At 41.0% G+C, this 22591-nt stretch overlaps 3 protein-coding genes across 9 annotated transcripts in view; 1 reads left to right on the forward strand and 2 right to left on the reverse strand.

The window, feature by feature from the left end:
• Positions 1 to 2335: 2335 nt before the first annotated feature.
• Positions 2336 to 11097, reverse strand: wdr24 (WD repeat domain 24). Of its 2 annotated transcripts, none has more exons than XM_037756079.1 (11): positions 11001 to 11097; positions 9514 to 9636; positions 8749 to 9233; positions 8243 to 8420; positions 7408 to 8086; positions 5622 to 5728; positions 5398 to 5525; positions 5199 to 5303; positions 4736 to 5073; positions 4161 to 4345; positions 2336 to 3025 (listed from the first exon to the last, which is right to left on the reverse strand). In XM_037756079.1, the coding sequence occupies exons 3-11, from the start codon at positions 9227 to 9229 to the stop codon at positions 2857 to 2859; spliced, it is 2370 nt and encodes a 789-aa protein (XP_037612007.1). In that variant the 5' UTR covers positions 9230 to 9233; positions 9514 to 9636; positions 11001 to 11097; the 3' UTR covers positions 2336 to 2856. The 2 variants fall into 2 exon arrangements, with proteins under 2 accessions (XP_037612007.1, XP_037612008.1); XM_037756080.1 differs by lacking the exon at positions 11001 to 11097 and adding an exon at positions 10633 to 10926 and having other exon boundaries at positions 2857 to 3025.
• Positions 11071 to 15160, forward strand: zgc:112496 (uncharacterized protein LOC541336 homolog). 2 transcript variants are annotated; one of them, XM_037756091.1, is made up of 6 exons: positions 11071 to 11181; positions 12469 to 12619; positions 13500 to 13593; positions 13751 to 13910; positions 14169 to 14321; positions 14882 to 15160. In XM_037756091.1, exons 2-6 carry the CDS (start codon positions 12495 to 12497, stop codon positions 15061 to 15063), a joined length of 714 nt encoding a protein of 237 aa, XP_037612019.1. In that variant the 5' UTR covers positions 11071 to 11181; positions 12469 to 12494; the 3' UTR covers positions 15064 to 15160. The 2 variants fall into 2 exon arrangements, with proteins under 2 accessions (XP_037612019.1, XP_037612018.1); XM_037756090.1 differs by having other exon boundaries at positions 11081 to 11209.
• A 4588-nt stretch (positions 15161 to 19748) lies between these two features.
• The window catches only part of rhbdl1 (rhomboid, veinlet-like 1 (Drosophila)), a 63545-nt gene continuing 60702 nt past the window's right edge, over positions 19749 to 22591 (reverse strand). For 4 of the 5 annotated variants that reach the window (XM_037756088.1, XM_037756086.1, XM_037756089.1 and 1 more), the window contains one exon: positions 21446 to 21717. In XM_037756088.1, the coding sequence (XP_037612016.1) occupies positions 21446 to 21717 (272 nt within the window). Of the gene's footprint in view, positions 21718 to 22591 lie in introns of all 5 variants that reach the window. The other variant, XM_037756084.1, reaches the window with a different exon arrangement.

Here is a 22591-nt window from a genome sequence, read left to right on the forward strand (position 1 = left end):
TTCTGTAATTTTTCTATTTGTTTTAAATGGACAGAGGCAACACATGATCCAATTTAAATGCTTTTCAGGGTGTAATCAGATGTTGGAGCTTTGATGATTTGACTTCATAGTTTTATCTGCAAACAGATAATGTGACAAAGACACTAATTTAATGACAGCTTGAAGAGAATATCTGCAATATTTATTGGAGGTCCCACAGTTGAGTATGTATGTTAGCAGAGCAGTTTACATCCAAAATGTCATCACTTCATCATTTTATTCTATTAGACATTCATGTGAAATTATCATTATTAGCATATGAATTCTTGAGTTCTGGCCAAAAACGTGTTTTGTGAGGTCACAGTGACCTTGACCTTTGACTACAGAATCTAATGAGTTCATCCTTGGGTTCAAGTGGATGTTTGTACCAGATTTGAAGGAATTCCCTCCAGGCGCTCGTGAGATATTGCGTTCACGAGAATGTGACGGACGGACATACAGATATAAAAATATAGAAATATCCACCCACCAGCAGCATAGTCTTTTTAGATCAGATGTCAGAGGTCATCAGTGTTTCTCAACCAGGGGTCCCCAGAAACATGGAAAATAGTTCATTTTCACTATTTAATTCACTATAAAAGTGAGCCCAATGTGAGAGAGAGTCATAACAGTGATTATTCTGATCACTTTCTCAACGGTTATCTCCTCCACTGTAGTTGACAGCTATAGAATTCAGGTCTTAAATCATATCTAACAACCAGAATCTTTTCAGATGGAGGGCCCTGAAGCGAAATCTTATCAAATGGGGATCTGTGACCTAATATGTATCAATTTAGGGGTTCTTGACATGAAAACGGTTGAGATGTTTCACTAGTCTGTCAGCATATCACAGGCTGATCAGGAACCATCGTCTCTGAGACTTTAATTTCCTGTTAACTTTTACTACTTTCCGAGAAGCAGCTGAAAACCGCAAAATGATTCATGACTTTGTGCCAAATTGTGGTGCCGACATGAATTCACAATGCATAAAGTTTGCGCATCATTAATACTTTACACTTCAGTTTTGTTAAACATTTGTCAGTGGTTTAATTTTTTACTTCTTATAAAAACCTCCTTTTAAAAGGGGGGTTAATGGTGCTCATCGAGCTCCGCATTAGACTTCAGCAGATGTGCAGAATATATTGGGACATTTACAAATCATTATAGAGTCTGTCTCTTTAACAAACACTTCATATCGTCTTGGACTTAATGTCCAGATGTCTCCATGTCTAATCTAATTAAGTGGCTACGATTTAGTCTGACTCGATTGATGTGGTCACTGTTTAATTTGCTAAAACTACAAGGCAGTTCTGTGCAGACTGAGCCTCGTGGGTCAGGGATTCCCCTCCCGATTGTTGGGATGTCCTCATACGGAGTAAATCTGAAAACCCTCTATTGTGCCCGGGGCCTTGGCGGCAAATCGATGTGGTGACAGTTGCAGCTCAGTTAACAGCTTTGGCACCATATGGCTGTTGGCTGAGTTTAACTTTAGCAGCTGATCCAGCTACACCAGCCTCAAGTGTGCAGGTTTTTAAATGGGAACAGACACACTGCTCTGGTCCTCATGATTGACAGGACAACTGTAGATTTGTTAATGGGAAGGATTGGAAACTACAAGAGATGATGATCAGTGTACCAGCATGTTAAGATGTTATAAAAAAGGGTGACAGATAGGAGAAGACACAAACACTTGTGATGCTGAGCAGCGTCCAGAATGTAAATGTGCCCAAATAATGATAATTTGAATGATAATTTACTCATGTCAGTAAAGCCTCCAACCAGTTGCCATCAGGCCACACGGTACTGGGATGCAACCGACAGCAAATGTCACCCAAGACAAAGCTGTCCTGTGGAGGTTTATCTGGACAGAAGTCGCCTCTGTTGGCGTCCACACTCATCTGTTGTGTATCTCACCACTAGTGAGCTACACAAACTATATGCCAAGCAACACACTGAGCCGCACACATTGTGTCTGGCTCGTGGACTTGAGGCTAGAGACGTTGGCGGGTAGCCAGTTGGGATTTCTGGGCCCAAGAGAGGAGAGTGTGGCGGGGGAAAATGAATAAGTAGTTTCCCTCTCACTACGGTGCCCTCGAGCAAGACTTCTAATCCCGACTGCTCCGCTGGAAACCGCTCAGCAGACAAGAGTAGAAGAAGTAGATGTACTGGGCAGCTGCCAGGTGTGAAGCTGAATGACTATATGAGGCTCGGTGGAAGTTCAAATGACCTGGATTCAGTCTACAAAGCTACATATACACTGAAGGGACTATTTTCCTGTTAAATGTAGTTGACAAAACAAAGACGTCACTGGTCCAGATACAATTTCAAGTGTATTGCTTTAATGTGTTGTTTGAATAGAGAGCTATTTCTCATATAAATTAATTCATTATCTACAGTCCTTCAAAATAAGGTATAGCATTATGTACAAACATTAAGATGAACAGACAATTCTTCCTGTACAGCCTTCAGGATTTTACTGAGGAGTTTAAAAACAATGTAAAATGCAGCGTTGTGTGTGAATTAACAAAAAAAAATATTATTATCTATTGTAACATCTGTGTATATACAAATTCACCAATTCAAAAATGTGTTTGCTCTTGAATGGCTGTCCAGAAGAGCACAAAAAAAAACTCTTTGCCCCCATCAGACCTTTGACTAATCTCATTTCAAACACACTCACACACACATCCTTCTATCCACAGTGACAAAAGACTCCAGGCCCATGTGGAGAAATGTGGTATATGTGTGTGTGTGTGTGTGTGTGATCCAGGACGGTGTGTGGACCGATTCCCACTCCCACGGAGCACCAGCTGTGTGTGAACAGTGGTCGTGATGGGCTCAGGTGTACTCACACAGGTGGCCGCAGCCGGCGGGGCAGTGGGCGCTGCTCTTAAGCCAGTTCATTATGTGCTCCAGATGTCCGCCGTGGCTGCAGCCCTGACACCACACAAACAGTCCCTTCACCACATGGTGGCACACTGCACATATGCTGGCACACTGATGGCACCTAGAGGAGAGACGCAGGGCGCTTGTCAGAGCTCGGCTCATGTCAGAATTAAATAAATACTAGTATAAAAGTGTACTGTACAGAAATTGCATTTCAGTCAACAGAAGAAGCAGTAAACACCGAAAATACACTCAAAATACCAGCGGCTGGGACAACAGCATTTATTTGTATATATTCTATAGTGACATAACATGTTGATTAGTGAGCTTTAGAGTTGCTAGTAGGTCGATTTTCTTACTTTTGGACAGAGCCAGGCTAGCTGTTTCCCCCCCATTTCCGATCTTTATGATATGCTAAGTTAGCTGTCTGCTACCTGTAACTTCATACTTGGACATGAGTGGAATTCATCTTCTTACCATTATTAGATGTTAAAAATTGAGCTCGTTTTGCTGCAAAAAACTAAACATTTTAACAAAATTGGATGGAGTTTAAAAGTTACAGTGTGTTGTGTTTTGGTGGCATCTAGTGGTGTGGTTGCAGATCGCAACCAACTGAGTACCTCTTCGCTCACTCCTCCCTTTCCAAGACTGCGGTAACATGAGCCGCCGAGTGCAAAACCTTTGTAACCATAACCGTTCGCCTCGCTCAGAGTCCATCCTTACCATAATAACACTACTTTAGTAGTGACGGAAGTCAGACAGCTCACGTTATTGCAGTTTCCCAAGCGTGACGGAGAACTACGGTGGCCTTCAGGTAACATAACAAAACGTGAAAGTCTCTCTCTAGAGCCAGTGTTTGGTTTGTCTGTTCTGGGCTACTGTAGAAACATGGCAGTGCAACATGGTGGACTCTGTGAGAAGGACCCGCTCCCTATGTAGATATGAAGGACTCATTCTAAGCTACCGAAAACACAACGATTCTTAGTTTCAGGTGATTACACACTAATGACAACATAGTTGTGAATATTATATTCCATTTCTGCTAATAAATACCCTGAAATGTTATACATTGTTCCTTTAATATTTAAAATTAAAACAAATAGAAATTACTTTACTGAAGTAAAAGCAACAGGGCTTGTACAAAATTTTACCTGCAAGAGATGGGCTACCTCAGGGTAATCATACTAAATTATTAGTTTGATGATCGTATGTTAATACAGCACTTTAAAATTAAAATGATGATGCAGCGTTTATACCTGTCACAAATCCAGCCCTTGTTGCTCATCGGCCGCTTGCAGTTGCTGCAGTTGATGTGCAGTGTTGTAGACGCCTGGTTCAGGCCGGTGATGGCCACGCATGTGCTCAACTTGATGACCTCGTTGGAGACGTTCCACAGCTCGAACCGCTGCAGCAGGTCTACGTAGGACATGTACCAGTGCTCCTGAAACGGAAACACAACTCGTTCAGGGTTTAGGTCTTCAAAACGACAATGTCGTAATTTCATTTTAAGACTTGGGTGTTTTAGCTATTTACAACCTACAGTCATACGTAAGGCCTAAAGAATCCCTTAACTTCTCTGGATTTTTCCATTTCACATGAATGATATCCAATTAATTTGTCCGTGTAAATACACTGAACCTAAAATGTTTGTTCAGGGAAGTATCCTGACTTATCTATTAGATATTTAAGATCCGCCTGAGGTCAGTGAGTCATTCTTTTGAGCACAATATAAGCTTTTTTTACCTGAAGAAACTTTTTCATTAATGCCTTTGCCAACAAAACAACTCTTAAGTTATAATCCATGAGATATTTTAATGCCGCTCTATCTGACCTGGGTGAGGTCATCAATCTCTTTGCGGATCCGGTCTCCCAGGACGATGAGCACAGACACGGCCATCTGCACGTCGCCCTGCTCGGCGTAGTAGCTCAGCATCTCCCGCACGATGGGACAGAAGAAGCTGGCGGGTAGATGCGGGTTGAACAGCGGCTGGGAAATGGAGATGAGCGAGAAGGACTCGATTGGCGTCAGACAGGTGACTTCCGCCTCGTTGCCGCTGACGTGTGGGGAGTCGGCCTTGTCCTGCTGAAGGTGCTCCGGAGCAGATGGGTTATCCATGATCTCGTGGCGCAGCTGGAAGGCCTCCTGGGGCAGCGTGTACTCCTGCTCCTCTGTTGTGACAAAAGGAGCAGAGATAATATTAGACAAAGGAGCGCTGAGCACGGAGGCGGTTATAAATAGCAGTCACTGACGTAAGCAACTCTTGAGTTTCCTCAGAGATAGGACTGTGACCGACCTGTTTGGTTGTCATGCTCCATGGAGTAGAGGTCGTCGTCATCTAACTCAGCATCGCCGAACATGTACTCAGCCTGGCCCTCGCTGCCCTCCGTCTCCTCATTTTCTGAAGGGAAATTGAATGAATGGCTTATCTAGTCTCGTATAAAATACAAAGAACAAACAGATACGCCTCTAGGAGTTCCAACAGCCACTCTCACCTTCATTATTATTGCTGATGTGCGAGTTCCCAGGCTCCAGGTGGATGTTGTCCTGCCTGCTCTCACCTTTACTGCGCTCCAGTCTGCTCTCTGTGCCCATCCCTGAGTTCATTTCCTTCATGTTGAAACTGAAAGCATAATGCACATCAGCATTAGATGGCAGTCTGTAAATGACTGGCATTACTGCTTTTGTTAATGGCAAACTAAATATGAAGGTAATTTACCTGTTCATTAAAGGCAAGGTGCCCAGTTTACTGAGGTTTTGACCGGGCGCTGTGAGGTTTGCTGGGTCGGAGAACATGATTCTCAACATGGTCCATGTTGTGGAAACCTGTGTATTAAAGAAATAAGTCTGGTTATTTATAACATGTGCCAAACACAATTACTTTATAACACATTACTATTGTAAGTAATGAGTTAAAAAGTGACAGGTTACTGTAACCACATTACTTTTTCCTAAAGTGCAGCACGGCTACAATTTCAGTATCAGATTTAGGGCTGCAACTAACGTTTATTTTCATTGTCGATTAATCTGTAGATTATTTTCTCGATTAATCAATTAGTTGTTTGGTTTATAAAATGCTGAAAAATGTCGATCAGTGTTTCCAAAAGCCCAAGATAACGTCCTCAAATGTCTTGATTTGTTCACAACTCAAAAATATTCAGTTTACTGTTGTAGAGGAATAAAGAAATGAGGAAAATATTCACGTTTAAGAAGCTGGAATCAGAGAATTTACACTTTTTTTCTTAAAAAATTACTCAAATAGATTAATTGATTATTGACATAGTTGGTAATAAATTTAATAGTTGACAACTAGTCGACTAATTATTATTACAGATCTAACAGGATGTTATTTACACTGCAAATATTTATTACCGATTCTGTTCACCATATCTCGCCTTCAAATCATGTTGGAAATATCACAAGATTAAAATGTTCATTAATGAAGCAACAGAAATCGAATATGACCCAGAAAGAGGGACTCAAATACTGAAGACACCATCATTATTATAAAACCTTAAAATGAAGAGTTTGTCTCTGTCATTACTTCCACTATTTGTGATAATAAGTAAGTTTGTTAGCTCAATTAATTCAAATAACCCTAGCTCAGTCATTGTTGGGTATAGTGCAAACTTAACAAGCAGTTTAGATGTGAAGTGATTTGTCAATTAATCTTTTAGGCTATCAAAAAACAAAAATCAGCAACAATTTTGATAAAAAAAACGTATTGTTTTTATATAATTTCTTAGGCTAAAATGTCATAAACTCACAGATTCCAGCTTCTCAAATGTGAATAATTTCAGTTTTCTTTGTGCTCTATGATAGCACTGAATATCTTTAGATTTGCTGAAATTTTTTAGACCAAATGATTAATCATAAGTAATCAGATTATTAGATAATGAAAATAACTGTTAGTTGCAGTGTAGTGCAGTTACTTATTTTTCCAAGAGTAATGAATATATATATATATTTAAAGTAACAAGTAATATGATGTGTATCATTGTTTTGCAGTAATACATATATCAATTATCATAAATCATAATCTGTTAAGTAGAGCTGCAATGATTAATCGATTAGTCTTCAACTATTAAATGAACTCGCCAACTATTTATGATTAATTGGTTTGAGTAGTTTTTTAAGAACAGAAGTAAAAATTCTCTGATTCCAGCTTCTTGAATGTGAATATTTTCTGGTTTCTTTACTCCTCTGTGGCAGTAAACTGAATATCTTTGAGTTGTGGACAAAACAAGACATTTGAGGACGTCATCTTGGGCTTTGGGAAACATTGATCACTATTTTCTGACATTTTATAGACCAAATAACTAATCGATTATTCTAGAAAATAATCAACACATTAATCGACAATGAAAACAATCGTTAGTTGCAGCTCTACTGTCAAGGTTCCACTTAAATTGACAACATCAAAACCTAACTGGATTATTTGAAAAAAACACAACAACAAAAAACAGCTCTAAGTAGGGATTTGTTCCTGTATTGATCTGTCTGACCTGAGGTCGTTTGAGCTCCCGGGCCACCTTGGCGTTGTGATCACACAGCTCAGCAAACGGCTTCCCACAGAGGAGGTAGAGTTGTGCTGTCTTGACAAACCAGTCCATGCGGTTACTGTCCAAGTCTGTCTCAAAGACACTAAGGGCGCTGGACACATGGGCAAATTGCTCTGTCGGGTCGGGTTTCTTGAAGAAAAAGAGGGTGGAGGGGTAGCGTCGGTCGCCCACGGGGTAAGGCTTTCTGTTGGCGTCGCTGCTGATCAGACTCTCCTTGGCTGCAAAGGCCAAGTCACCGAACAGTCCAAAGCACAGACCCTCGGGGTTGGCCTTGTCCACGGGACGAGTGGCGTCCTTGAACATGTGCTGGTAGAGCGTGCTGTCCTTAGAGCCAGAGAGCAGGAAATGAGCGTCATGTTGGTGGCGCCACACGATACCGGTGGTCACATCCTTGTGTTCCTCAAATGTGGCGAAGGGAATGAAAGGTCTGCGGACATCCCACACGTAGATGTTGTGATCCACCATCATGGAGCAGGTAGCTAAATGAAACTTCCTCTCGGGCCGCCACTTGATCCGCGCCACTGAGGCGATCGTCTGGACACAGTAGACCTCCTTGGCCCGGGTAGTGGTCATGTCCCACACTTTCACCATCTTGTCCCTTCCACCAGTGGCCAGCCATCCTCTAAAATGGAAATAAAGGGAGAACACAATTAAAGAATGACAATAATAAAAACACCCTAATCAAGCACGAGTAATTGCAAGTGGCAGTATGACCCAAGACAAGATCTCCAATTTCTCAGTTGGTTTGTGTCACAAGGTCACTTTTTTTTTTTTTTACCTGTCCTCAGGGTGCCAGTCGCAGCAGAACACAGGGCCAGTGTGGGCGGTGAACATTCGCTCGTAGCGGTCCGGCCGCCTGATGTCCCACAGCTGGACGTTGCCATTCTCAAAGGATGCAGCAAATGTGAAATAATCCTTCATGCTGAACTGGACATCCCTTACACTCTCTGACTGACCTGAAAGAAAGGGAGTGGGGGAAAAAAGCAACCAGGTTATTAAGATATAGTTTGTTTCCTAATTTCTAACAGTAAAAACATTACTTCTGCTCATTAGTGATTTTCTTTCTTGCTCAATGTTGAAACTGTTTTACACAAAATCCCAGAAAACAGTGAAACCACATGGAGTGAAAGTGTGCATTCAAATTAAAAAATGCACAGAATAATTTCCAAATATTTTCACCACACTGTAAAGACTTAATAAGATGAAATTTATGTCATGCAAAACACTCAGCAGATGCATTTCACTTAATAGTAAAAGTCAGATGCTTTTCAGAAAATGATTTACCTGAGAAAGTGCTGACAGACTCTTTCTTGCGCAGGTCAAAGCACTTCATGAAGCCATCCTGCGAGCCACTTAGCAGCATGTAAACCTCTGTGGGGTGGAAGCACACTTTGTTGACTGTGCGTTTGTGCTCAGTAAACAGCTGGTCCTGCTTGTTACGAGAGGGTTTCCCCAGGTTCCAGGTGACCACCGCCCCGTTGGTGGCAGCCGTGGCCAGCAGGTTCTCCTCCATCTGGTGCCACATGACATCTGCACAGCTGAAGTTGAGGGAGGGTTTGCGGCCGACGCGTAGATTCAGCTTCTCCACAAACTGCTCCTCCTCCAGCGCGTAGATCTTGAAGATGTTGCGGCCGGCTACCACCACCTGCGTGGCGTCACGGCACACGCTGATGGCGTTGGCAGGGGCGTCCAAGTGGCAGAACATAGTTCGGCCACTGATGGCACTGCTGCCGAGGGCTGTGGTAACCCGTGACATCTTCTCCATGTTCCTAGAGCACACAACAGTGATCTTACTTGAGCTCAGAAACAATTAACAAAGTGGCAAGATGCATCAGGTGAACTGCAAATTAATTTGCTACTTTTACAGCACTATTTTAAAAGAAACCTGAGCGAAATGTAAAATGTTTTTAAGGCTTTTCAAAAATTCACCAGAAGGTGGCACTATAAGATGTTAGATTTATACTGTAGCTACTTGGTGTAGTGGGGCAGTATGATCAACATTTATGTGTGTTTTAACATTTTAAACAATGAAACAGCTGCAGTACTTACTTGTTGAAGAACTGCCGGCCTTGTCAATGTCTGCAGCAGCACAGAGTCCTCTTCATGTGCTCCCATGAGAGCCAACTTACTAGTGAGAGATTGGCATGTGTGCAACACACAGCAGGATATTATCTGGGTTTATAGTTGGGACAAATAATTTGTTTATCACAAACAAAATAAAAAAAAAATGATCAAAAATGATCTATTATGTACACCTTTTTCACAAAGACATGGAACTGACCAATGTATATGTATCAAAATTGCATAAAATGGACAGACACATATGTAATCCGGAAAAAAATGCAGATTTCTTAAGGCACTTTGTATGAGACACACAAGGACACGAGGGGGGCAGAGCTCTTACACCTCATCATAACAATTATTTTGTACATAAATTAAGGAAATTAAGGTAATAATCATAATACACATTATAAAACATGTACAACTAACATTCAGAAACAACTCATATGCTGCTGTCTTGGCCAGGTCTCTCTTGCAAAAGAGATTCTTAATCTCAATGAGTACTACCTGGTTAAATAAAAAAATAAAAAAAGACACCTTCTTGCTTTAGTGTTATATTTTCCAACAGATTATTATTTGATGTTTTCAATACTGTCAGACTCTGTTTGTTTGTGTCAATCACCTTCTTAATAGATGTTTTGTGCTCAAGTGAAGATATGATGATAAGGTGAAAAACAAAGAGAGTTAAGAGACTACTCACCCCAGTCACATGTGCATTAACACTATTCAAATAGACTTATTTAGTTAACTAAGGTTGTACCCTTGAGTTGGTGCTTTGGTGGTGGTTAATTTCCTCAAAAATAGTCTTAAATTGGAGATAGGTAATGTTAGGCGTTAGCTCCTTCAGGATGTTCACTTGTCTGCAGGTGTTTTGTCTACAAACAGCTAAACTCTCTGTACAGTGTATAATGTATAATGTAAGTTATCAAAATTGCATATAATAGATGACAGACACCCTTTTGCTTTAACAGATTATTATTTGATGTTTTCAATACTGTCAGACTTCCACTGTTTGTTTGTGTCAATCACCTTCCTAATAGATGTTTTGTGCTCAAGTGAAGACATGATGATCAGGTGAGAAACAAAGAGAGTTAAGAGACTACTCACCTCAGTCACATGTGCATTAACACTATTCAACCTGACTAACTTACACCCTTGATTTAGTGATTTGGTAGTGTTAGATTAGAGATATATATGCGTCAGCTCCTTCAGGGTGTTCACTTGTCTGCAGGTGTTTGGTCTACAAACAGCTGAGCTCTCTGTACAGTGAACTTGCACCATAAACACATCATAGGAATGTGATGCTAATGCTAGCTGGCTAACCAGCTACAGAGCACTTTTACAAAGATTAAAACAACTAATGCGACTCAAGTTTCACCAGTATGTCGGACAAATAGAGAGACGTGATATAAATATATCCTACTGCGCGCCTGTGTCTATGTAAAGTCAATAACAAAGTATTTTAAGAGACAAACCTTCTGAAACTGTTGCTCACTTGCTTGCGGCACAGGAAGTTGTATTTTTGTAATCTCGCGAGAATTCAATATGTAATAACCGGAAGTGTCGTCACGCTACTACAATTCACATGCAGGAGTTTACTGGAGATTATCAGCCTCTGTTTTAGTTTTGGTTTTAGCTGTCCTGCTTCAAACAAAGGTGAACGCTGTATTTTCTTGAATCAAAGGTAGGGATATTAATAATGCATTTTAAAGGCATAAGATTGTAGTCCATTCCTGTAAAGTAGAGTTTTTACTTTTGTGTCACTTTTGCAATGTAAATACTGTAAATCTACTGTTATGGATATGTGCAATAACATGCTGATCACTCTGTGCAATAATTATATGATGCTGTGCAATAATTATATAATTATCTGACGGACACTTTGTGCAATAATCTGGCAAAACTGTAATCTGGCAAAATTGGCATCTCATCAATATACATATTGTATTTTTATATTTAATATTGTATTATCTTTTATATTTTTAACATTTATATTGCACTCTCTTTTTTTATCTCTTTTTTTATTATTATTGTATTATCTTTTCATTAGCACCTATGGGATTGTCACAATCTAATTTCGTTGTACTACACAATGACAATAAGGGCTTGAATCTTGAATCTTGAATCCTGAATCTTGAATCTTTACAAACCAGAGAAAAGATGAGGACTTAGACTCAAGTCTCACACAGAGTGATTTGACTTTGACTTGCAAAAAAATGACTTGTGAGCCTAATAATGTTAGCAATATGTTCCTGTTACCCTGAGTAACAGTAGTCTTTATGCAAAATGGTGCAAAAATATTTATTTACCTTTTAAAGGAAAGCTTTTTCTGTGTTTTTTTTCATATTGCATTGCCTGTTTAAAGTGATAATATACCAAACAACTAATCAATGGTGATGCTGTATGCTAATAGATAAAGGAGTGATGATAAAGTACATGTTTTGAATTCCTTAGATATAGATTGATAGATAGATAGATAGTAACCTTATTGATCCCGAGGGAAGCTCAAGTTTCCAGCATCACAGTTCCATAGTGCAAAACATGTTAGTAAAAAGGCAGTAAAAAAGTTAGTAGTGCAAAGTACAAAAAAATATACCAGATATAAAAATACAAGGAGATGAAGAAAACTGTTAAAACTGAATATAGTGCAGGGTAACAGCTGTGATACAGGAATATTTAAAAAGTGAATATAGTGCAGAAGAGACTGTTAAAAATTTAATATAGTGCAGGGTAACTCCAGTAGCTTAGTCTATGAAAGTGCACTGTATGCATTATTATCTGTCCTGCAGCTATGTCGTGTTCTAAGCAGACCGGATGGCATGCAGCTGATGATAGAAGGATCATTACAACAGACTTGAGACTTGACATTGACTTGCAAAAAAATGATTTTTAAAAATGACTATTACAAACTGATATTCAGATAATGTTTGTCTGTGTTTGCAGGTGATGGTGTGACACTCTCTGCTGCCATGAGTACTCTGTTTGCCTGTGAGGACCCAGCCACATGGAGGAGTGTGTATGGGAAGTACTGGGATGTAGTGGAGGCCAAGGTCAAAAGCAAGAAACCTGGGAAGCTGCTGAACCTGGAGAAGTGGTAAATAAGATTTCCTCACAGCAACTGTTACAAAATCACACCCAATTGCACTGGATTATGAGCAGATGTGGTAACATTTCACGCTGTGTTGTACATCTGTCTTCCAGTATGTAGTAAGATAACTGATTTATCTTTGAGTCATTAAAATTCATGTCTTGATTTAAGCACCAAAGTTCATTCTTGACCTTGGAAATAGCAGTCAACAATCTGAACTCAGGGGCTTTCAGCCGTATCACAGTGACTTCATCATCGGAGAGGGTTTGCTCGGTTGTCATGGAAATGGATTTGTTTACATTTCAGCTCAGTAGATGTATGATTTCATTCAGAGCTGTCCTCGACCAAAGAAATTCTTAGTCGACTATCATACGATTTTGTCGGCTAATCGATTAGTTGATTTAATTGACAGATTTATAAAACTGAGTTTCACAAAGAATCACACAAAAGCAAAAATCATGTGTTTACCAGATGTGCTCATTTGTTTTTTTTCTTTTAGAAATAAGTCATTCAGCCTGAAAAAACATTTAAAAAAAAGACCAATCGACTCGAGAAATCTTAGTCAACTGAGACCAAAATGACAGATTAGTCGACTAATCAACTGAGAGGGGGCACCCTTAATTTCATTACAGTACTTCCATCCATATTTGCTTAAGTTATCTCCATGACAACTGAGAAAACCCCATCATTAAGGCCACATGATAAAGTTGAAAGATCTGGAAAAAGCTAGTAAGAGGACCTTGAGTAGTGGATTGTGGATCGTGAATGAATGTAGCAATATAAAAAAAAGTGTATCTACCTGTATATGAAATGTGTTTTATGAACTGAGTTAAATCGACCTTTGGTTTGAGATGACTGAGGCTGACTTGTGTGTATCTGTGGTCAGGTACCAAGAGGAGCTGCCTACACTCATTTCAAGTCGACCTGACAAACATGTCACCCAGTCAGAGCTGGTGAAACTGATGGAGTGGAAGCTCACTGTAAGTAAATCATACCAAGGAACTTTAACACACCCACAACAAAAGATTTTCTCAGTAAATACGCCTTCAAACATATATAGTACAGCTATGGCGAGGCACTAACAGGCTAACAGTGCATCCGCTGTGTCCTTGAGTGGCCCCGTGTGCTTTCCTGCAGAGAGGGAAGTTCAGGCCAAGGCTGCAGCAGCTGGTGGCATCAAACAGCGAGGACACCGTGGAGAAATGTTCCAGAAAGGCCTTCAGCCTCCTGCCTGATGTGCAGGCAGCGATCGCAGAGCTCAGCTCCTTGAAAGGAGTCGGACCGGCCACCGCTTCAGGTTAGCGCAACGTCTGTGTTCTGTTTCTGTATCGAATCTGCTTTCAGCGGACTGATAACAGCTCAAGAATTCACATTGATGAAACGTCTCTGTGATCCTGTTAAAGCACAAAGTGAAAGCCTTCTCAGTAAGTGTACGTCGTTACACTGGTGGATTGAGCGTCTGGGTACTCCCTGCACAAACTCCATAGTTTGTATTCAGCTCATGGCTCCACTCAGCTTGGCTTGGGGGGCTGACTGTCCATTATTTTGTTTTCAGCTGTGTTGGCGGCAGGAGCTCCAGAACAGGCTGCGTTCATGTCAGATGAAGCCATGGAGAGCGTGCCGGGACTGAAGCCCATCCAGTACACAGCCAAGCACTACGCTCTCTACCTGGGCAAGATGGTCGAGCGCACTGAGAAACTAAACAAAGGTGAGCTAATGACGGGGACACAAGGGTGGCGGGTGCATCTGTGTGCTGACAAGATAGCACACAAAATATGATACTTACTAAATAAAATGTTAGTTTATAAAGCACTTGCTTACTGTCTCCAAGGTCAAAACAAATCAGGAGAAGCAGCGCTCAGTTTTTATTCACCACATATCTGAAACAAACTCCCAGAAAACAACTCTTAGTTCTTTTAAATCAAGGCTTCAAACTTTTCTGTTCGCCACCGCCTTTTATTAGATTCAATTTGGGACTATTCATTTATATTCTACACCGCGCTGTAACTCTTATTCCCCTGGAAATCTTCCACTTTTTTATAGGCACTTTACAGGGCCTATAAAAAGTTTTTTTTTATTGTTGTACAACATTGAATCAAAGGAAATTTAATGAAAAGGGGATTTAATGTGGCTTTTTTTTACGTTTTTTAATAGGAAAATAATTCTTTTAGAACACTCTGAGGTCTCTCTCTGTTGATCAGTGTCAAAAACCCCCGCATGAAATCTGCTTTGATGATTCTGATGCCTTCCCTCCCTTCTCATCCTCAGTGGATCCCCAGCAGGACTGGACGCCCCACAGGCTGGAGCTGTGTTTGTGGGCGCTGACCACGGCCAAACAGCAGCAGCTCCCACTTCTAAAGGACGTTGATGAGAAGGCCAGCGGTGTGGCGGAGAAATGCTCAGACGCCGACACTCACCAGAGACCTACAAAGAAGCTCAGAACAAGATAAAAAAATTATTGCACAGTATGTTTTACATTAAACTTGCTTTAACGTTTGTTAGTTTTTTGTATTTTTCCAAAAGAATAAAGCCTTTATATCAAATGCAGTTGATTGAGTATTTGCATTTTTTTGTAGTTCAGTCATACAGCTGTAAGTTGCAGCACAATGATAATGATTTTGTGCTTAAAACACACTCCAAAAAGCAGTAGGATGTTGCCACAGTATTGTTCTTTATTTATATTGTTTCTAAATTAAAGCAAAGTACAATGAACAGTACAAAATAAAACAAAATATATTCATATATATACAATATAAAATGGTTCCGTTCAGAACATTTAAAAAGTACAATAGATTGTGAAATAATTAATGAGGACTTTGATATAAATTATCCATATGTAAATTTAGTTTTCCTTTAGTTTTCCTCACGACCGAGAGAAAAATAGCTTCTTCTGCTTCTTCTTTTTGTAAACGCTGTGTCGGTACAACCTCTTGTCTGGGTCTGAGAGATTGAACCTCGTAAGCTTGGCACCATTTTGTATCGATACAAGTAAGCAGCTCATGAAAAACTACCACAGCAGCACAGATATGACCTTTTTGTTTGTTAAATATTCTCGGCCTTCATAAGGGAAACGACTCTCCTTTTAAGAAACCACCTGTTGATATTTGCACGACCTCGAGGCAGTTTTTGTGAACATGAAAAGAATCTGTACCAAAGCTAGAAACTGGGAAACCGAGACATTAGCGATGTTCTCTGTTATGAACCAGAAAATATACCTTCATCTCCACAAAGAAACCCTGAATGCAGTTACAGACCAACTCTTTTGTTTCTAGCTATGGTAGACTAAATCAGTGTTCACTAATCGGTTAAAGTTCTGTAGACTTAAGTTGTTGAACTATGACAACCGTGTTTAGTCTGCACTGTCCCATCCAGTTTATGTTGTTTAATTTTATCGGCGAATTAATATCAATTTAAACCTGACCCTGTTACACATTTTAAAGGTGACATTGATAACATTCAGCCACTAGATGTTGCACTCTCCCTCCCCCCGTTCCTTTGCATTCACTTCACAACAAGTGGTTGCTAGTTTGTTGCACAACCTGCCTGATGGAGCAGCTATTTATCCGTTTTTTCCACACTAACTGGCAACTGGATCACTGACGACCCAGAGATACCATGTGATACCAACACCATTATACTATTGGCTCACAAGCCTTGTTAGAAGTGGGAACTAAAAGTCAGATATCTTCCACAGAGACAAACAAAACATTAATTAATCCTAATTTTTTGGGAGGAAAAGCCATACTTTTCTAAAAGCTCTGTGGACGTATTCTTTTTTTAAAATTTTTTAAATGATTCGTCTACATAAAAATGTTATCAATATAACCTTTAACGTCTATATCCAGAATAATTTGAGAACTAAAGCAAAATATCTGTACTTTTGGGACCCCTAAGCCTGCAATTACAGGTTTCAATATCTTTCATAAACACACTAAGTATTGTTGTAAGTACAATTCTATCTCTGGAGCTACAGTAGCCTGCTTTATCTGCACAGTCCTGCAGTGAGAGTCACCCATATATATCTAAATAAACACTAAGAAAAGGCAACCTGGCCGGCTTGTTGGCGAGCAGCAGTTCAGAGCAGCTACTGGATATATTAACAACCTCAGTTGTTTGCACTGCGGCTTCTTTCTCTCTTATGGATTCTGTGCATGATCATGTAGAATAATAATATACACCATAGAGCTGACAGCAAAGCAGCCTTTCTGTTTGGGCGCATACACGATAACAAGGCATTGGGCATAACAGCACAATGGATTGGCATAGGGAGGTAAAAAAGCATCAAAGAATGTTTATGGCAGTAGAGAGATAGAGATATGGCACATGTCAGTTACATTATAATAAGTGCAACGACAAAAAAAAGAAAGCCCACGTATGACAAAATACAGGAACAGGAAATAAGAAACAGCAGAGAAATGTCATGTATGAGACCTTTTAACATCATCTCGTATCAAAACCAATCAAAGGTGGGGCGTGTGGTTTACCCAAAGTGATGGATCACATGTTAGTGAGTCTGCTCATGCCATTCCCTCACAGTGCCTTCCTTATACTGTTGAGAACAAACGTGTCACTCAAGAGACAGCAATTAAATTAACATCATGCAGCCTGTCAGATCCACTTATTAAAGGAAGATATCCTGTTTACAGTCTAGCTTTGGGGCTCTCCCCGCAACAGCCATGCATCATCCTGACACTGGGGGTGTTTGTGACATGAGCACGTATACTGCTGCTGAGGTTTTATGAAGACACTGCTGTTTCCGCTGTCCCGCCATCCCTCACAAACCCCCAAAACCGTCACATGCTGTCAAAGCCAGAGGATGTGAGTCAGGCATCTATCACTCCTCTCCTTTAAGTTGCTGTCTGAGTGCAGGAGAAGGCTTTTATCAGACAGGAGGTGACTTATTTTTTTGAAGGTGTGTCGGTGCTGTGGTTGGCTCAGGCTCAGGGCCAGGAGATTTGGCTTTCAGAGAAGTAAATAAACTCCCTCCCCTCCCTCCCTCCACCTGCTTATTTAAGATACATACGCTGCTCATTTTCTCTTCTGTTGATGCTATTGTCTTCTTTTTTTTCAGAAGTTACTTAAAGGTACAGTGTGTAGGATTTGGCAGCATCTAGTGGTGTGGTTGCAGATTGCAACCAACTGTGTACCCCTGTGCTCACTCCTCCCTTTCCAAGACTGCAGCAACGTGAGTCGCCGAGTGCAAAACCATGGTAGCGCTGTTCGCCTCGCTCAGAAGCCATCCTTAGTAAAGTGCTACAGGACTGAGTCCTAAGACCCGGAAATGAGTTAGCATTTTAGCATTCCGGTTCCCTCGTCTATAAGTCAATGGGTTTTTAGTTAGGTTACTTCTGGCGATTACCTTTACACTTCAAAAATCCTATAAGTGGTGTTCATTTGTGAAGATTATCTTGCTGAACCAAACGTGTAAGTATCATAAGCGCTTTGTTGGCGATGCTAACTTCCTGGTTGGCCTACAAAAATACGTCATTAACACTATTTTAGGAGCAACGGAAGTCAGACGGCGGCTAGCGGTACCACGGTTTTGCACTCTGCGGCTCGCGTTGGAGAACCACAGTGGCCTTCAGGTAACATAAAAACGGGAAAGGCTCTCTTAGGAGCCAGTGTTTGGTTTGTCCTTTCTGTGCTACCGTAGAAACATGGCGGACTCTGAAGAGGACCCGCTCCCTTTGTAGACATGAAGGGCTCATTCTAAGCTAACGAAAACACAACAATTCTTAGTTTCAGGTGATTATAAAACTAATGAAAACATAGTTATGAATATTATATTCCATTTCTGCTAATAGATCCCCCGAAATGTTACACACTGTTCCTTTAATAATAATAAATCAAACACTGGACATTTCACTTTGTATGAGGAGCTGAGTGTCTTTTCCGGGGCAACAAGAATTCACAACCTTTCGATTTCCATCCTGCATGTTCTTCCAAGAGGGGTGATATTCACAGTTAATGTGTTCTATGAAAACATAGCCATTTACTAGCCCTTTTTACAACCCTTCTGGGTTCCTATGAATCGTCAGTTAAAGAGGCACATTAACCTCCTCTCAGGCATCCTCTTTATCTTCATTATAGGCTAACAGGGTATGTATGCATTATTCATTGACGCATCTTTGCTATCCGAAGCATTAATATTTCCAAGTATACGTAGGCTACACAAGAGTTTCTATCAAGGATCCATTACTACCATGTCTTGGCTGATCTTTTCTTTTTCTAATGCATCTGAAAATGGCTTTTCCTGGCTATGTCATACGGCTTTCCTCATTTTTTAACACAGAGTCTTGTTACTACTGACAGTTTCATGTGGAAGCAAATGCTGAGGACTGTATTTATGACCTACTATCAAAATTGGCGAATGCATAAAAAAATTCCCCAGGCAGCCAGTGGACATTCAAATGAATTATTGATTGAAAGACTGAAAAATGGAACGTAGCATGAGTAAATGTAATTGCCATCCTCGCCTCGGCTTTCTAAAAAAGCTTGAATCGCTCTGGAGAATAATATATTTGACAGGAGCTCTGTCCATAGTTTGCTGTTTGCAAAAGAAGAGAGCTGCAGCGAGGCGTTTGGAGTTGTGAATTGCAAAATTCAGCTGCATCGACTACAAACAAGTCGGCGAACAATGAGTCTCGCTACATGGAAACATCTCAAACAGTCCATAGTTTCACAGGCTCGTACTTGCACAGTTTGTCTTCTCTCACCTCACCTGTTGAATATTCACAATGTGGAAATTATGTTTGATCACACACACAAAAATAAAGTTTCACTGAAGCTACGAACCAGCAGGTTTTTAAACCAACAAATCCTCTTCTTTTACCCTCTCCAATTGGTTCTTTCTATGGCTTATTTTGTAAAGCACTAAAGATTTATAAAATCAAGTGAGCTCGAGTCGTCGGCGGTCGTCTAACAAACCAGGGGATTCTGCCTCATAGACTATTTTTCAAAGCCATACAGGAGTTATCAGAAGAACAACAATCATAGCATTAATTTTGCACCATTTGAAACTTTTTCTCTTTTTCCCCCTTACAGAGGAAAAAAAAAAAATACAAATAAATATACTCTTGGTTATGAACATACAATATACACATCCACTATCAAATGAAAAACGGGGACAACTTAATAACACTCGTTTTTTTTTTCTTTATAGGTACATTCCTTTACAAAAGTATACAGTCCCTAAGAATGAGAAACTGAGGTATAGACCGGGCCCGACAGAGAGACCCCAATGCCCTCTGGGACGCGAAGGTCAGAGGTCAGGTGATGACACGTCCACGCCCTCCCCAGTTCAGTCTGTCAGAGCGAGAACAGGCAGAGGCCAGTGTGTGTGTGTGTGTGTGTGTGTGTTGTTCTTCTCTTCGGTTTGTCCACATTGACCTACAGAATCAGGCAGTGGCTGCTCTCAAAGACAAAGAGGAGAAGTGTGTGTGTTTGTGTGTGAGTGTGTGTGTGTGTTCTCGTCTCGCTGAGAGCCACAGAGCATGACATGATATATTTTACACGGTGCGCCTAGCAAGTTGGTGGTAAGTTTGACACAGCGACAGGAGGAGGTTACTTGCCTATAAGTGATGACCATCCAGGAAACGTATTTTTCTTTCCTCTCCTGTCACGCGGTCACTTTCATGTCCCATCTTCACGTCTTTTGTCTACGTTGTGTGAACTATGTGTCTGTATCCACAGTGTAGGTATAATGTCATGGAAATAACATAAAAAAAAACGGATGTCTTTGAATTTTTAAAGACCCCATGAAGTGAAAATGAAAGTGATGCCTCGAACCTTGAAGATGACAGAATCCGCATAGAACTTGCCTGATATCTTGCATTTCTCCTCCACTCTTGGGAAAGCCATTTGCACGCAGGGGCAAAGAATTTTCAACGAATGTTTTATAAATCGGGCTGGCGATCCTTCCTCAGCAGCTCAATTTGAAGAAAACGTTTCGTTAGTTGTTTTTCAATCAGTGTGCCAGCAATTTTGCAAAAAGCCACAGTGACCCCTGTGAGTTACAGCAGGGCTGTGAAATCAAAAAGTCATATCGGCGATCATATTTCATTGGTGCTTCTGTATTTTTCTTTTATTGCTGCCCCCCAGATATAAATCCTGAAATTCTTCTTTAAAGCTTCATTTAAAGCAGCTCTGATTTGTGGCACAGCTAAAGGACTCAGATTCAGGTGCTGCTTGAATGCCTTTAAGCAAAAAAAAACCCTCTTAGTTTAAGGGGCGTCGCTGCAGCTGATCTCTGACCTTCATGAAAGACAGCCTTTTTCATAGCGTTTTCCAGCATTGTCACCGCCGCAGCACACACTTCCTTTCCCTCCCATTGATTCCCTTTCCTTTTCACCACAGGCACCTGTCGACTACTCAAATTCTTCTTTACGTGTATGAAAGATGCACTCAAAGAAACGACGGCTTTTCAAAAAAGCCTCTGAAATGAAGAAGAGAAGAAAAGCACAGGACTAAATGCTCACTCAAAGGTTAGTGCTGGTAATGTGGGATGAGATTTCAACCTACAGTATGTATAAAAAGATATAATGCTCCTCAAAAATGGATCTGAGGAACGTTCACCTGTACTTGTTGCTACCGTAATCCCTCTTTAATAAAAGAGACATATTTTCTTTGATTTGCAAAGTATCTGTAAAAAAGGATTCTTGGTCGATTTTTTTTTAGTTTTGAATGATTTCATATCATTTCATTTGGGTCTAAACTTGAGAGGAAATGTTAACTATGGTCAAAGGGGAACCTTTGTTTGGAGCAGGGCTGGAGACAGTGTGTATGTGGAGGAGGACCTGTGGGGGTGGGGTGGGGATGGGGTGGGGGCCTTCATCAGGGAGGAGGTGGTATCTGCACCCCCAGCAGCTCGTATGCAAAGATGTTCCAGAAGATGGCGAAGAGGAGGAAGGTGATGAAGGAGAAAACGATGACCCACCAGGAGCACTGTTTCTGCAGACTCTCCTCGTAGCTGCGCAGGATCAGCAGTCCCATGCTGATGCCGACCACGGCCCCCGACAGGTGCGCCATGAAGCTGGGCTGGGGCCCCGAGGAGGGTAGCGGCGGCGAGAAGCGGAGCCAGACGGCACGACCCACCTCCGAACTCACTGCGGAGAGGACAGAGAAGACATGAAAGACAGAATCTCTTTAGGGACTGTTGCTGTGAGGACATCAGACGCAGACAACAGTCCTGTTCTGCAGTCATGGCTTAAAAGAATTGTTTGACACTTTTGAGAAATTTGCGTTCTGGCGGAGAGAGAGCGAGAACGATGGGAAGTTTGATACCATTCTCATGTCTGTATGGTAAATATGAAGTTACAGACAGCAGCTGGTTAGCTTAGCTTAGCATAAAGACTGGAAACAGGGGGAAACAGCTAGCCTGGCTCTGTCCGAAGGTAACAAAATTTCAAAAATTTGAGTGTAGTTGGGCCGTAGTTTCCGTGACGTCACCCATACATTTCTCTGAAGCTCAAAGAAGCTCCGGCCGTCGCCATCTCGGTAGTGATGACACAGCCTAACTCCCGGCTAATCCAAAAAATGGGCAAAGAGGTGGATCGTTGCTGGAGCTGAGGCGGCCCCGGTGATGCAGCCGAGCAGACAGCTAGCAGCTAGTGATGTGTTACGGCCCCAACTTTAAAGGTGCTATTGATAACATTCAGCCACTAGATGTCTCACTCTCCCTCCCCCGTTCCATTGCATTCACTTCACAACAAGTGGTTGCCAGTTTGTTTGGCTTTTACCAGCAACTTACACCTCATTTAAAATCAGAACCTTTTTCATCATCCTTCTAAGAAAAGGAGTCATCTGTACAACCACGTATAAAGAACGGGGCCTCGGACTGATGTGACTTGTTGTCAATGCCTGAAGATGAGCTATAGTGTGTACTGTAGTAAGTGTTTTATCAAAGTCTACTTCTGCAGCCAAAGAAAGGTCACAGGAGGATTTAACTGGATCTTTAGTCTAAAAATTGCTTTCAGATGT

This window comes from Sebastes umbrosus, chromosome 20, assembly GCF_015220745.1.
Source record: "Sebastes umbrosus isolate fSebUmb1 chromosome 20, fSebUmb1.pri, whole genome shotgun sequence".
In the NCBI taxonomy this organism is placed as follows: Eukaryota; Metazoa; Chordata; class Actinopteri; order Perciformes; family Sebastidae; genus Sebastes; species Sebastes umbrosus.